Source organism: Centruroides vittatus, unplaced genomic scaffold (genome assembly GCF_030686945.1).
Source record: "Centruroides vittatus isolate TY-2023 unplaced genomic scaffold, ASM3068694v2 contig_166, whole genome shotgun sequence".
NCBI classification, from domain to species: domain Eukaryota; kingdom Metazoa; phylum Arthropoda; class Arachnida; order Scorpiones; family Buthidae; genus Centruroides; species Centruroides vittatus.
Genome location: NW_027121006.1, coordinates 422,399 through 438,732, shown reverse-complemented (window position 1 = coordinate 438,732; position 16,334 = coordinate 422,399). Strand labels below are relative to the sequence as shown.

Below are 16,334 nucleotides of genomic sequence, written 5' to 3'. Positions count from 1 at the left end.
GATTATGCATTTGCGACATCAGGTCGTGTAACCGTGTTACATTAATAATCTAAATGAATGAAAAAAAAAAAAAATGAATGAAGTAATGTATTGTCATCATCGTAATTAATAGCCGAAGCATTCCTGCAAGCCTTACAAATTTTTAATTTTTCTAAGTGTTTGGTGTTAGGCAAATTTCTTGAATAATGGATGAGATGTAGGCCTGTACTTTCTTTTCCAATGCAAAAGTGGTTAATGCTGTTGATGTTTGATTTTTATTGATTGATATCAGGTTTTCCTGTAGGTATTGGTTTAAGAGACGAGTCGTTGCTCCAACGTATTGTCCTACACAGGTATGAAGTAAACTCCTGGTAGGTTACAACTGTTCTGAAGGTCTGTGGTGTTTCTAAGTAAATCATATATTGTAGAGGTTTTCTGTTTGATTATTATGCGAGATGCCAGGATTATTTCATAAATGAAAGCATTTAAATTTATAAAGAGTATAAAATCTACAATAAAAAAGTTCAGCTAAACATTGTTGATAATTTCACAATATAAGGTCAAAATTTACAACCTTATATCTAATTTATTAGATAGTGAAAGTTTAAAATTTAATGAAGTGAACTTGTTAACAATGAAATTCGACAAATACACCAACAGCTGCCGTAAATGATCGGGCTAAATTTTGGATAAATGATTATAGATTAGAAATAAATTTGGCACTGAGTTAGGTGTTAGGCACCATCTCTTATTAAAATTAATAATTATAATATTTAATTAATTAATTTAGATTAAATTGGGCTGATTCTTTTCTTCCAGTTTAATCTAAATTAATTAATTAAATATTATAATTATTAATTTTAATAAGAGATGGTGCCTAACACCTAACTCAGTGCCAAATTTATTTCTAATCTATAATCATTTATCCAAAATTTAGCCTGATCATTTATGGCAGTTGTCGGTGTATTTGCTTATGATATCTGGTTTCGTTTGATGTGTATATTTGTATACGGGTACTCCTCACTTTATGACCGAATTCCGTTCCGACGACTACGTCGTTAAGCAAATTGGTCGATAAGCGAGGAGCCTGCACCGGGAATATAGGATCATTGTAAAATTATACAAATTATGCAACAAACTTCAAATTTATTCATAAAAATACTATTATAGTATGCTATTAGCCTATTATAGATTATAACACTATTATGGTAAGTGCAAGCCTATTATAGTACTCTTAGTGCGCATGTCACCATTGGCCACTGACCGACACTCAAGCTGAGAAAGGGGATTCCCCGAATTGCAGGTCGAAACTGGATCGGTCATAAGTGCGAGTGGTCATTAACCAGATAGGTTGTAAAGTGAGGAGTACCTGTATATATATACCTTGCCAGGGTTGCGATGGCTGACCGAGTGCCTCGAGTGGATGTTTCTGGCCGTGGCCGTTGGCGTCCCCGGTCGGCACAGTAATAGCCGTCGATGGTTATAAATAAATTTAGAAAGACAGTCTTCACCCGTGATTACCGGTACAAATAAATTCCAATACAGTCTCTCCAACCTTAAAATTCCCGGTACATAAGACGACAGTTAACACATAAACTAACGTTTTCGATCCTCCACCGAGGTCTTCGTCAGGTTGATCATGGAATGCGAAAAGAATCGAACGCTTTCGAAACGCTTACTGCACGCGGGGATATTCGATTTTTTTTTTTGAATTTCGAAAGCGTTCGATTCTTTTCGCATTCCATGATCACAACCTGACGAAGACCTCGGTGGAGGATCGAAAACGTTAGTTTATGTGTTAACTGTCGTCTTATGTACCGGGAATTTTAAGGTTGGAGAGACTGTATTGGAATATAAATAAATTTTTATTGTAGAGGAAAGAAGACTTGATATTCTTAATAACAAAGTATAAAATTTAATGGTTTTTGGTAATTTGATTAAATAGAATTATAAATTTTTAATGCAATTATTTTAATGAATGAATGAGTATGTGTGTGTGTATCTGTGTATATAATACAGTTGTACCTCAGGTTATGACCATCTCACAATAAAATAAACTGCAAATACAGCCATTATCCATTATATATTTCTACCCCTACCATAATTCGACTTAGCTATCCCCACCAGTACGACACTTTGTCCATTACAAGTGTTGCTACCTGTCTGGTTTTTATTTCATGTGTCTGGGTGAAGACCAAAAATGTCTAGGTTTTAAGAAAATTTGACAAATTGTCAATAATTATTTTTTAATGATATAGCTGATTTTATAACTGTTGAACAGAAAGTCTGATAATTTAATTAGCAAGTCATTTATAATAACATTCTGGAATAGGGGCCCAGATACTGAGCCTTGAGAACAGCCTTTATTTAGGGAGCAATTTTTTTGACAAAGCCCAATTTAAGCTCAGCTGTTCTATCTTTTAAAAAATACTTGGCAAGTTAAAAATATTTTGTGGCCCTCAATTTTAAAACTTATCAGTGATATGAAAATCATTGATAAGTTTTAAAATTGAGGGCCACAAAATATTGTCAAATGCACCCTTGATATCTAGAAATATTAACAGAGACATTAATCTCTTCTTCTTTCTTTCAGTATCACACAATTTCATGAGGGCAACCTCTGCAGAATGCTGGAGCATGAAACATTATTGGCCATTGCTCAAAATAAATATTAAAAAAAATGTATGGGAAATGCAATTCACAATACAACTACTATTTGATGGAACACATACAAACTTGGGGTATGCCTGTATATATAATTTACTGAAGTTTTAAGTTAATTCAGCAAGAGTTGAATTCAGAAGTGTGGGTAACTAAATCAAAACAGAAATTTATTTAGAAATTAATTAATTAAATCAAAACAGAAATTTATTTAGAAATCCTTTTACAATTACTTTCACAATAAAATTAATGTAATATAAAGAATGATTTTACTTTTCTAAATATTTGTAGTAGTTTGTACAAGAAATTATTTTGACAGAAAATTATGTCACAAATGATGTGTTATTTTAATACTAGCAGATGAGCCCAGCATTGCTTGGGCAAAAAGTAACGATAGCAAAGATTTAATATTAGATTATCGCTAATCTCACTTGTTTTCACCAGGTGCAAGAATTAAGTCCCCTCTCTTCCGAGACTAATTAAAGAACTTTTAGATATCTGCTTACCACACAGGAATAACACAGGAATAACGATAATCAAGACTCACTGCAACCACTAACCAGTGCATAGTACCACTAAGTGATGAATAACAAATGTTTTCGTAACTCTTTTTGAGTTCCTCTTCAGGATTACTTAATTCCAAAAATAAATTGGATCTTCTAGAATCATTCATAAATATAAATTTGAACATAAAATCAAACATTAAGACAAAGATTTTGAATAATACAACCTTATGCGCATGTGCTCCCCGTGTCAACTTTAAATACGACGGAACACTAAATATTGTTGAGAATTTTTAGAAGGGTCTAAAAATGCAAAAAAAGGCATCTAAAATAATACAGTACAACCCAAATTCTTTGGGGTAATCCTTAACTCTCTTCCTCTCCCCCGCAAAGGAATTTCAAAAAATCCCTTCTTAATGTACTGTACTGTACATTCTCATGGCACACCTTATTAAAATGCAGTAAAACCACAAAAATTTGCATCTGAAATAGTACAGTAAAACTCGAGTTTTTCAGGGTAAGCCTTAACTCCTTTCCACTCCCCTGTGGAGAAAATTTCCAAAAATCCCTTCTTAACGTGGATTCTCATGGCATACCCCTATTAAAACGCAATCAAATATGCAAAAAACCGCATCTGAAATAGTATATTAAAAGCCGATTCTCCAGGGTAATCTTTAACTCGCTCCCTTGCCCCATGGGGGATTTCCAAAATTCCCTTTTTAGTGTACATTCTCGTGACATACCCTGTGTACCAACTTTCAACTCCTAACCGTTTGGACTCTGCACTTATTATTATTATTATGTTGGGTTAAGTTAGATATACTCGGTTAACACCGGTGGCTATGTACTATGCCGGACCAAAGTCAAGGCATAGTAACCAAGACAGAAATTAAAGAAGTGTGTCAGTGTGTGTGTCTGTATTCAGGAATTTTCTCACAATATGACATGTATTCAATATAGTGGCCTTCTGTAGAGTGATGTATGTGTTTCTATTCAATTCTAATGTGCCCAGGCTTTTGTGTAGTGTGTGTGGTATGACACCTGTAGAGGAGAGAACAACAGGTACAATAAGCACCCCATCCATCCTCCACAGATGCCTTATTTCCTGGGCGAGTTCTGTGTACTTGCTAATTTTTTCAGTGCATGCGTTTTGTATATTGTGAGTGTTTGGAATGGATATGTCTATAATGTATGTGATTTTATTGTGTTTGTCAATGAGTGTGATGTCTGGTCTGTTGTGGTAAATTGTTTTATCTGTGATTATGGCTCTGTCGTAGTACATTTTGTGCGTGTTGTTTTCCAATACTGTCTGTGGAATGTATTTGTAGTATGGTTCGTGGATGTCTGCTAATTTGTGTTTCTTTGCAAGCTCTTGGTGTATTATATTTGCTACTTGGTTATGTCTGTGTAAATAATCTGTCTGTGCCAAGAGCTTGCAACCAGAGGTGATGTGTTGTATAGTTTCTGGCATGATGTGACATTTTCTGCATGTGTCATTTGTGAGTGTTGCATCTTTGAGTATGTGTTTTCTGTAGTTTTTAGTATTTATGACCTGATCCTGTATGGCAATCATGAATCCTTCCGTCTCCCCAAAGAGGCATCCCCGAGCTAACCAGCTGTTTGACGCAGTTCTGTCAACAAAATCCTGGGCCAGATCGTAAGGATGCCTGCCATGGAGTGCCTTTCGAGCCCACGATTGCTTAATGGTGTCTATGCTTTTTATATGTTGTGTTGTGTCCATATGATGCGAGTGTAAGTTTAATGGTGTGTTATTCGAGTCTGCTAGAGTTACTGCTTTATGTAATTGTGATGTTTCTTGTTTTTTGTAGAAAAACTCTCGCAGTGACTGTATTTGTTTGTAGTGAAGGTTAACTATGTCAATCAGGCCACGTCCGCCATCTTTACGTGGAAGGGTTAATCTTTCTGTGGCAGATTTAGGATGATGTTGTTTATGCTTAGTAAGTGTTGTTCTTGTTTTCCTTTGGAGTTGCTCAAGATCAGTGTGAGTCCAATGTATAACTCCAAAAGAATATGTGAGTACTGGGATGACATATGTGTTTATTGCTTTAACTGTGTGTTTTGCATTTAATTGTGTTCTGAGAATAGCATTTAACCTACTTTGGTATTCTTTAATTAATCTTTGCTTTATTTGTGTATGTTCTGTTAGTTTGGCCTGTTGGAATCCTAAATACTTGTAGAACTCGCCCTCTTCCATGGATTCAATAACGTCTCCATTTCCAAGTGCAAAATCTTCTTTCTTCAGGATTCCTTTTTCTATGTGAACTGTTTTGCATTTATCTAGGCCAAATTCCATTTGTATGTCCTTGGTGTATGAATGTGTGATTTGTAGGAGTTGATGAAGTTGTTTTTGTGTGGATGCATAAAGTTTTATGTCATCCATGTACATGAGATGTGACAGTGTAAACTGTGTTGTTTTTTTGTGTCTGATATTGTAACCATATTGCGTGTTGTTTAACATGTTGGATAATGGGTTCAGGGCTAAGCAGAACCAGAGAGGACTCAAGGAATCTCCTTGAAAAATTCCTCGCCTAATAAAAATTTGGTTTGTTTGTATGGAAGTGTTACTAACCTGGAGATGTAGTGTTGTTCTCCAGTGCTGCATAGTGTTTTGAGAAGAATGTAATGAGTGATGGATGTATTTTGTACATGTGTAGAATATGTAGCAGCCAACTGTGTGGAACACTGTCGAATGCTTTTCTGTAGTCTATATATGCCATGTGTATGTTTCTGTGTTGTTTGTGTGCTTGCCGTAGAATGACTGAATCTATGAGTAACTGTTCTTTGCATCCCTTGTGATTTCTACGGCAACCTTTTTGTTGTTCTGTTAGAATGTCGTGTTCTTCAACATGTTTGTATATTTTGTTTGCAATACAGGATGTCAATAATTTGTAGAGTGTTGGAAGACATGTAATTGGTCTGTATTGTGTGGGGTCTGTGGTATTGTTGTTTTTAGGTTTCATGTAGGTGATGCCCTGAGTAAGAAAATTTGGCATGTCTTGTGGATTGATGATGATGTGTGTTAGGTGTTTAGCTAGTTCCTGGTGCAGTGATGTAAACTTTTTGTACCAGAAATTGTGAATGTAGTCTACACCAGGTGTCTTCCAGTTGTGTGTTCTGTTAACAGTGTATTGGAAATCATGTATGCTTATTTCAATACAGGGCATAGTTGGTATGTTGTGTAAGTTTCTGTTTTCCTTCTCGATCCAGCTTGCTTCAGCATTGTGCGTGACAGCACTGGACCAAAAAAAAGACCAATATGTTGTGAGTTCTTCTTCTGTTGGTGTGCCACTGTGCTGTGTATCAGTGTTTGCTTTGTTATTAATTTGTCTGTAAAAGAGTTTTTCATTGTTTGTAAATAATTTATTTTGTTGTTTTCGTAGTGTACATGTTTTGTATCGTTTGAGTCTACGTGCTTTGGCAGCAAGTTTTTGTTTTAGTGTATCAATGTATTCTGTAATGCGTGTGTTGTGATGTTCATGTTTTGTGTGTGTTTTTATTTTCTTGAAAATGTTTTTGAGCTGTTTCCTTAATTTGGGTGTTATGTTGTTTTTAGTGTATTGTGTTAGCCTGCCTAATTGCTGTCTAATGTCATTTATTTGTGTTTCTATTCTTCTCTGCCAGGCAGGCTTGTGATAGAATTGTGTTTTCTGTGTATTTGTCTGTGATTGTACTTTCAGTCCATGGTGTGTCACTACTGTGACTGCCCCAGCATAAACTAATGTATGAATGTCTGCGAGTGTAGAAATTGAATGAATGTAGTGTGGTAGTAAGTGAGTGTTTACATAATTTAGTGTTTTTCCTACTTCCTTTGACGTGTTGATTTTTGGTATTCGTGGTCGTTGTGTGGGATCTGTACCTGTATATTTAGTGAGTGTTTCCTGAAATATAAGTGAGAGCGTATTAACTAAATCCAAGTCTATGTTATCAGTGATGGATGAGGAAGTGTCTGTAGTATCATTAGTGGTAATTGTTGTATGTGTGTTATTATCAATGCTTGTTGCTGGATTATCCTGACAGGTTACATGATCTTCATTAATGTTAGATGTTTCTGTTTGTTGATGTATTTGATCAGCAACCTGTTGTTTGATAAGTTCAAGTGTTGTTTGTGGAATAAGGTTGTTGTGTATAATTGTTCTTTTTTGATCAACAACCCTTTGTTCGGTGACAGTGAGATGAGGATACTGTTGTGTGAATCTATGGTGTAGTTGTTGTCTGTATGCTGTCATGTTTGTTTCGAGTTTTGTGATGGTGTAATAAGTACAGATGATAAACTTGTTCATTTCTACTGTCCATTTCATCCGTTGGCGTGGTTTTCCAGCCTTTGTGGTCTGTGGATGCATTGCCACAGAAACACCAAGGCTGGGTTGGTTCCTCACATCTGTTGAGGGCATTGCAGTAGCCATGCTTGGGCCGGTGCTGCTTTCGCCACCGGTAACCAAGGGAGACTGTGACCTATTTTTCGAACGTGAGCCTCTGCCTAACCCACGAACGCGGACTTTGTTAACCCGGGCGACGTCCGAGCCGGTATCACACTTTGATCTAGTTATTACCATGATGAATATCTCCACAGAATGTGGGCGTGGTCACTCTTAGCTTCATTTCTCCCCATAGACCTTACTGGCATGGGTGTCCCTACCAGGAGCTTATGCTCCAGCCTGCATTGCCCTATGGATCAGTAAAATTACTGGGCTCTCCCACCACGACCAGGTGGTGACCACGGGAGAGTTATTATTATTATTATTATTATCAATCATCTGATTATATATATATATATATATATATATATATAAATATATATACACACATATATACACTAGCTGTTACCCGCGGCTTCACTTGTGCAGATTTTGCAAGCAAACCCTATTTACATTCAGTATTTCAACAACCATAGTAATTGTTATTTAACACCTATCACTGAGAATGATGAGAATTGCTGAGAATCAAACAAGCTGTTTTTAATTTGATAAATTTTCTGGAACGTTTACAATCATTCTATAATCGAACCAATATGCAAAAAGAAATTCAAATTTTAAACGGTTCGAACATTTGGTTAAAAAATTGAAATATATAAAAAATATTTATAACAATGTCTGAAATGTTATCAATTTAATACCCCTAAGTACTCAATGAAGACCAAAACGTAATTAAAAACAAAAAATCACATCTAAAATAGTACAGTAGAAGCCGTTCTTCAAGTTAAGACTTAATGCTCTCCCTCTCCCCCGTGGGAGAATTTCAAAAAATCTCTTCTTAGTGTTCATTCTCATTGCGTACCCTACTAAAACGTAGTTAAATAGAAAAGTTTGCATCTAAAATAGTACAATAGAAGCCATTCTTCAGGTTAATGCTCTCCCTCTCCCCCTGCGGGGGGAATTTCAAAAAATCCCTTCTTAGTCTGCGTTTTCATGATGTACCCTATCTGTGTACCAAATTTTACCTCTAGGTTCTGGAACATTCTCATTGAAGCGTCACACATTTTCAAAGTCAACCACTTTCAACTCCCGTATCTCCCACACCCTTATAGCTATCAAGACACAACCACCATAGTGCACGATGGGAGACTTGGGGCTACTACCACACACAAACACCATGTGCGATTGCAGAGTGAAATATAGGCACAAACACGTCCATTTATATATACATATATAGATAGATGGATAGATATAAATAATTAAAAGCATTTTATTTTCAATAATTAGTTTCTTGTAATGTTTGTATTTAGCCAAATGGAAGATTTGAAATTCAAAAAAAAATCTGCCTTAGTATATCTGGCCATCATCCCGAATCGTGGCAACCATCTTGGTCCAGTAAGTTTGCCGAAACTAAAGAAATGGTACTTGTTCATAGGTTTTCTTAATGATCGATCAATTTTTTTTTTCAGTACGCACGGCCTTACTTGCAATAATTGGTTTTATGCCCACGCATGGGAATGGAGCCATTGGTTCTCTGGACTACACTCCTGCAGAAAGGAAGATATTAGCTAAAAAGTAATATTATATATTTTTTAAATAACTGTACTAGTGATGGGATGATTAATCGGAATTGGGAATTGGAAAAATGGGCATTTTCCGGTAACCGGAATTGAGCAAATCTCTTCACAATTTTCAATTCTTAAAAAACAATTCTTCCACATTTTATAAGAAAATTGATTTTTTGTTTCAGTCAGAGTAAAATATTTTTAAATTACAGTATTAACAATTAAATATTAGTTTATTGGAGACTTTCACGTTGATAAGGCAGAGTATGCAATGTTCCATATACGAGGTGATGTCTGTCACGACGGAGAGTGATGAGAGATTGCACTTGGGGTCAGTATTTTGTCCCATTTAGGGGAGAGAGGGTGACATTAGGGTTGCCACCCAGCCAGTATTGGGTCAGCTTGACTGGCAATTAAAAATTGAGGCTGGTGATCAACAAAAATATTTGTGTCTGCAAAACAGTTTAAAATATAAACAAAATTATATTTTAATTGAAAAAATATGTAAAATTATTTTTAATATTTAGTATGTTTACTTACAATGATATAACACTTGAACAACAACTTAAATATTTTTTCAGCAACACTTTAATTTATTTAAATGAACATTCTCAACCCTTTTCATAGGTCTGCTTCAGGTTTAACAAGAAGATTTGGACTGTAGTCTTAAACAGTTTGAATCTTCTTGTTAAACCTGAATCAGATTTATGAAAAGGGGTCAAAACATTTGTTCGAATAAATTAGTGTCGTACAAAAAAGTATTTAAGGTGTTGTTCAAGCTAAATTAGTTTCAGCCTAATTAGAAGTGTTTTTAATGATAAAACAACTTTCCCATTATAACTACGAAAGCTTTTGTTACGATTCATTGCTGATACTGAAGTATGTAAAATTTTCAAATGTGATTTGCATGATTCTAAGTAAAAATAATTGTTTGCTCTAAGTCTGCTGTAGTTTTGAGTTTTAAAAATTGATTTTTTAAGATGAGTCAATCTAAACATTAGTTTGATTTTTCTTTTTATTGTAAAAAGTTCATGCAACTGTTCATTTAGGAAAACCTTGCTCAAGTGAATGAATTTGAAATTTGGTTAACTCGTGATGACGACGACGTGTGTTTGGCTCGTTGCATCATTTGTTTATTTAACACTAAATGAGAACCTCATTTAACACTAAATGAAATTTAGTGTTAAATAGGATGGAATTAAAGCATTTACAAGGCACACCAATCGCAAGAAGCACGAAAAAAGAAGTGCATCTTCTCGTTCTCTTTCTCCTCCCCCGATCATCACATTGCCAACAAACTAGTTTCCAAAGATGACATGATTTGATAATTCTTTGAGTAAAAGTGAATGAGTTGTAATTTCTTTGAGGGTAATATTGCAATGTTAACTTTATCTGTAATAAGATTACAAATTTATTTTGTAGTACACAATAAAAGCATGCATATCCACATATAAATGAAGAATTTTCAGATTTCTTTTGAAAGATTGATTCTAGATTTCCCAATCATTTTTCATTCTTAAGCTTATGTTTATTAATTAATGAATGTGCCATGCTCATAATGTAAATCATTAATTTTCCTACTCTAATGTAAACTTCAGAAACTATTCAAAAGAATTGGAATGGGGAGAAATTTTGGTATCGTCCCATCACTAAAATGTATTTACAGTACTTATTTTTAACATGTTTTCATTTTTCTAAATCTTTATTAAATTTTAATTAGCTTTTATCCATAAATCGGTAATAATTTATTTAATCGGTGGCTTAACTGAGACTGATCAAATTCTGGTACCTTTCCAGAAGAGTGTGTTTTACTCTTAAAAAATACAATGTTGAGAAAGTGATATTTTCTTCTTAAATGGAAAAAGGAAATAGTGTCTCCAAATTTGACACTTAAGATGTATCAAAGATGTGTCCCACTGTAGTTATGCCACTGCTTTTAATAGATATTTATTTAGTAAATATGTTAATATTCACTAACATAATATTAAAAATATACAAAATTTGATAAAACTTTGATAATATGAGAAAAATAAAGAAAATAACGAACGGTAACGGTTTTAAAGTCTTTTTAATGTCGTTTTATTGTTTTTAACATTTCGCTTCGGATGAAGAGTCGGGAAAGTACAAGGGATAACTAAGAATTTTATCAAAGTTTTATCAAATTTTATATATATTTAAGATAATTTTAGTAATTAAATACCTGACTTTGGTAATTATAAAAAGTTGAGAGTAATTACTCTTAATCTTTTTTAATAGATTTAATGTTAATCTTTATTGAATTCTCACTTTTAACTTTTTAGAATTATTTTAAAATGTAGAATAGCTTTTGTAACAATGTTTTAATTCAAACACAGATAGAAAAGTTCTGTCATGAGAATAATAATATATATATTCTTCTTACTGTATATATTTAGATAGATTTATATTGATGTTTTAAATTTTAAACAATAGTATATTCTTTTTTTGAAGTAGCATACCTATAAAATGCTTGAGTGGCTATTTTCTATAAAAAATATAGCCTCCTTAACATATACTTATTTTGAAAGAACACATAGTCTACACAAAGGAAACTGTTAAACAGGTAACACAATCATTTGGCTAATTTGTACAAGATTTTTCTGGTACAGATATTTGATTTAAATCTGATTTGACCTTTCTAATTTTTATGGAAAATGTGAATTAAAATGTTTCAGTCTGAGTAAAATATTTTGTTTCAGTCAGTATTGGGTGTCTTGACTGCCTCTCTGAGAGCATTGACTTCATCCATTACGTGTAGTCTGACCAGTTGGAACAACCAATTCTATTGTCCAATTCCAAGGTTATTTGTAATGGGTAAAATTAAGACCTTCCACACAGTTACTTGTAATAATACCTAACATAACTAACTGAAATTAAAATCAGTCCAAAATAGAAAAATTCATTCAGTTGTTGGGATTCATATTCACGAAACCAAAACTGACCTAACACAATAATTTGCTCCCTTGAAACACTTAGGAAATTTGAGTATGGTTTTTGATCTTACCAAAGGACAAAGTGAACCTACATCTTCTAACTTATCTTGCTAGTTTTTCCTGTTCTTTGATTAGCTATATAATGAAATAAGATGTGTTTTGCATTCATACTTTGGTGTGTGTGTACACACCCCAAAGTATAAATGCAAAACACACAAAGATTACAGACACACACACTCTCACACTCACTAAGGTTGTATCTTTGTATCTTCAGTCTCTAAATTAATTTCAAATTCAAAAACTATGCATTATAATTATTATAGTTTACAAACTCTATTTTATTCTAATCATTTTTTGTTCATTGTCTTATTTTGTATGTTTTATGCTAGCACACTTTTCCCACAGATGGTATAGGATAGCAAACTTGAGAGACAATTTTCTTCTATGTATATATTTTTCAATCTAATTATTTTTATAAAATACATAAAAATTTGGTTATAAACTTCTATACAATATAGATGTAGACAGAAAATGTTAGTAATGGATTTCTCACTTACGTGCAAGGCCTACATAAGGTTGGTGAATTTTATTTTGATTTATGCTGTTGTTAGAAAACCAACTTCTATACAATTTTTTTAAAAATACAAGAAATTTAATTATAAAACAGTAATATTTATAAACAGAAAAACATTCTTTTTTTATTTTACAATAATGTTTACATATTTGTCACATTAATTCGGAATGTAATCGATTCTAAATACTTTTAACACAAATATAAAGAATGCTTTTAATAATCCATAAAATAGATTTAACAAGAAAAATGTATTCCAATCACAAGACTTCATTAAGATGTTGCATTAGTCTAGAAACTGTGGAGAAACATCAGTTTTCATAATATTGTTTATTCTGTCACCATTACTAAAAGCTGGAACTGGGAATACTGTAAGAAATAAGAAACCATACACTAAATTCCAGCAATATTTACTTCGAAAAACAAGCATTTTTGCCTTCTTGATATGCTTGCATCAGGTCTTATACACTATGTTTTACAAATTAATGTTTGATTTATACAATGCATTAGTGTTCTAAAATAAGGCTATGTAACCAGGACTCAGAATTATTACTGGAAGTCAACAAAAGGGTGATTAATTTAGAGAATCAAGTGTGTGAAAAATGAAGTTAGAAAAGCAGATTTTTTAGAATTAGCACAGCAGCACAAAAAACCAAAAAAATACAAATTGGATAAATTTGCTACATAACATGGACACAAAATTCTATGGCTGCCACCATAGCATCCCTAGCACAGATCTCAACTCATTAGAACTAATTTGGACACAAATGACAGACTGGGTTGCTGTTCAGAGTCTGTTCAACATTGAAAAGTCATGCAGAGAATCTTTCAGCAACAAGGTGCATGGAGACAAGTCTGTAAAAATATAATCAAAATAGAAAATGATTACTGGGTAAAGTTGGAATCGTAGCACACATCATAGAAGAACTTGTATTCACTATTAATGAAGATAGCAACAGCAGTGAAGAGAGTAGCAGTGATCAAAGCTTCCTTTGGATTAAACAATATTAATATGCTCTTTCTAGGGACATAAATTTTAAAGACAATCAAATTCATGTTTCTCATTATAAATGAAAATAAAAATATTTAAGATTTTTTTTTCCTTAAATATTTATTTTATATTTATATTTACACCAGAAACTTTTCGAGTTTCTCAAAAAAAAATAATCCGAGTTTCTTTTCAAGAATTTTCCATCACATTTAATTGTTCTACCCTAAATGTATGTTAACCAGTTGCCAGTTGACTCCTGCTATACCTCATCCCTGTGAATGGTTAGTAAACTAGTCCAATGCCTAAGGAGAGTGCCTTTCTGAGTTGGTCAGACTGTAATGTTACAGCACATTTTTGGATCCAAACATACAATTCAGAGACAACAATATTTGTACAAAAGTATATTACAATCAGACTTTCAACCATAGTTCATCCATTCATGCTCTTTAGACCCCATTAAATACAAATATGTGACATTCAGGACATCGATAAAGAGGGCATATACGCATTGTAGCAATATCATAGATATTCTTGAAGAACTAAAACATACGGAGTATATCAGTCAACGACACGACTACCCGAAACCTCACAAGAACATTCATACACGACACAAGGGTGCAATCTCTCCCCAACACACAAAACCAATCATCTACCATCACTACACATGTGATTGTTGATTATGACCTAATACTTAACTGGCAGTTTCTTTATAAATTGGGTTATGTGGGAATCAATATTGCATATCTTCAAAATACAACAAATACGGCGAAACCTTGCTTAACAAGCACCTCTCACGAGTAACTCGCATAAGAAGCAGAGCAAATTGTAAAAAAATTACTTAACGAGCGACGTTTTGCATAATTAGTGACGAGGAGAAGGAAAGTCCCGGATTGTGCGTGCGATACGTCGATCCGTGTTTATCACTCGTCCCGTTAGCATCTTATTGTTGCTTGTGATCATACATTTTTCCAAACCAGACATATTACATATAAACATCAACAACCATAGCCCATTATATAATACACATGCAAAATGATATGCCAAATTCTTGTATGTAAAGGCTATAATTAAATACTAGAAATTACTGTTTCAATTTTTTTTTTTTCAAATTGAATTTGCATTCCAGGTTGGTTCATTCCACGCTAGAAGAAAAGATGATGATGATTCACATTCCTTAACAATGTATATCGTATAATTTTCTTTGAGTAAACGTTATACATAAAATATTTGAGTATTTTTTTTTTTTGGCACGGAACACATTATCGCATTTTACATTAATTTATATGGGAAAAATTGTTTCGGTTAACGAGTGTTTCGCTTTACAAGTAACATTCCGGAACAAATTATGCTCATTAAGAGAGTTCCACCGTACACAAACTTTTAATCACTGCGGTCTGTCGCATAACCGGTCGTAACCGGCCTCTCGGGTGGGCTACAGAGTAAAGAAGGGACGGGCATTCTCGACGACGACCGAAAAACCCGGATCGAGAAGGGAGAGAGGGATATTGCGCACGCTCGAGGAAGGAAGCGGGACTTTTCGGAAGAAAGAAAAAAAAGGAGAGAAGACACGTAGACGAGAGAGAGTCACGAATTAGTTTTTTTTTTGGTGTGTGTGTTTTAGTGTCTGTTATAGCAAAAGGACAGAGAAATGATCAGAAGAACTAAAGTAATATTTTTAACATCCATAGAAGGCATTGATGATGATAATATGTAAAATACTCACAATGGGAAGGACATCTCGGAACTAATGAGAGCTCCAGGGATTTACAGTATACCTATCACTGATGATAGATTTAAAGGAACACTACATACGTTAGTTCCACTGTAAGGTCTTTATACAAAAGAGTGAGTAGCATAGGTATCTCAACACCAACAAACTCAACACTACTCTATCCATGTACTGTACACTGCATAGCCAGGGGATGCCAAAATAGTGGGACGGTCTTTCCAAATAGATAAAATTGGAATGTTAGAAAAACTAAAGATTTTTAAGGAATCTACGAAAAGAGAATTCATTAATTTTAAAGCCCGAAAAGCTCTATCATCTGCACAGAGAATCATCTTTGATAAGCCATGGAGAAGTAACAACTAAGATTTATTTTGTTCTTCTAGTTTGAGTCAAAATAATAATAAACACCTTATGCTTCTGAGAATTAGTATTTATTATATTACAAATGTTTTCTACCTGCTCAACAGGTCATCATCGGGTAATTTAAACCTTCGGAATGTTTCCTTGCACAGGTTCTAGGTTTGAAGGACGTCACAAATTTACCAACTGCGTGGAAATTTACGATCGATAATAACCCCGTATAATCAATTACACAACACGCGCTCATCCCATGTAAATATATTTATTGTATAGATATATAGTTTTTATTGCATTTTATGTTAGTTTACGTTCTTTAATTTAATATTTAGTTGATTTGTGCATTTATTTAATTAATTTTAGTTATCGTTTATATTTTTGTATTTAAACGGATTGTTCGAACGGTTTTAGAAATTTAAATTTTTGTTTTGTGTAAACGTTCGAACCTAGAACCTGTGCAAGGAAATATTCCAAGAGTTTAAATTACCCGACGACGACCTGTCGAGCGAGTAGAAAACGTCCGTAAGATAATAATCACTAATTCTTGGAGGCATAAGGTGTTTGAATCAAAATATTCAAAACTCCGAATGTTTT

The 16,334-nt window shown here is 33.7% G+C and overlaps 1 protein-coding gene and 1 long non-coding RNA gene across 2 annotated transcripts in view; both read left to right on the top strand.

The window, feature by feature from the left end:
- The window catches only part of LOC136968920 (ubiquitin-conjugating enzyme E2 J1-like), a 38,550-nt gene that overhangs the window by 16,808 nt on the left and 5,408 nt on the right, over positions 1-16,334 (top strand). Inside the window, exons 4-5 of the mRNA XM_067262990.1 lie at positions 8,887-8,971; positions 9,046-9,151. Coding sequence (XP_067119091.1) covers positions 8,887-8,971; positions 9,046-9,151 — 191 coding nt within the window. The remainder of the gene's footprint in view (positions 1-8,886; positions 8,972-9,045; positions 9,152-16,334) is intronic.
- LOC136968968 (uncharacterized) lies at positions 12,399-14,881 on the top strand. The gene is made up of 2 exons (XR_010879734.1): positions 12,399-12,667; positions 14,781-14,881. It is a non-coding gene; the product is annotated as an uncharacterized lncRNA (long non-coding RNA).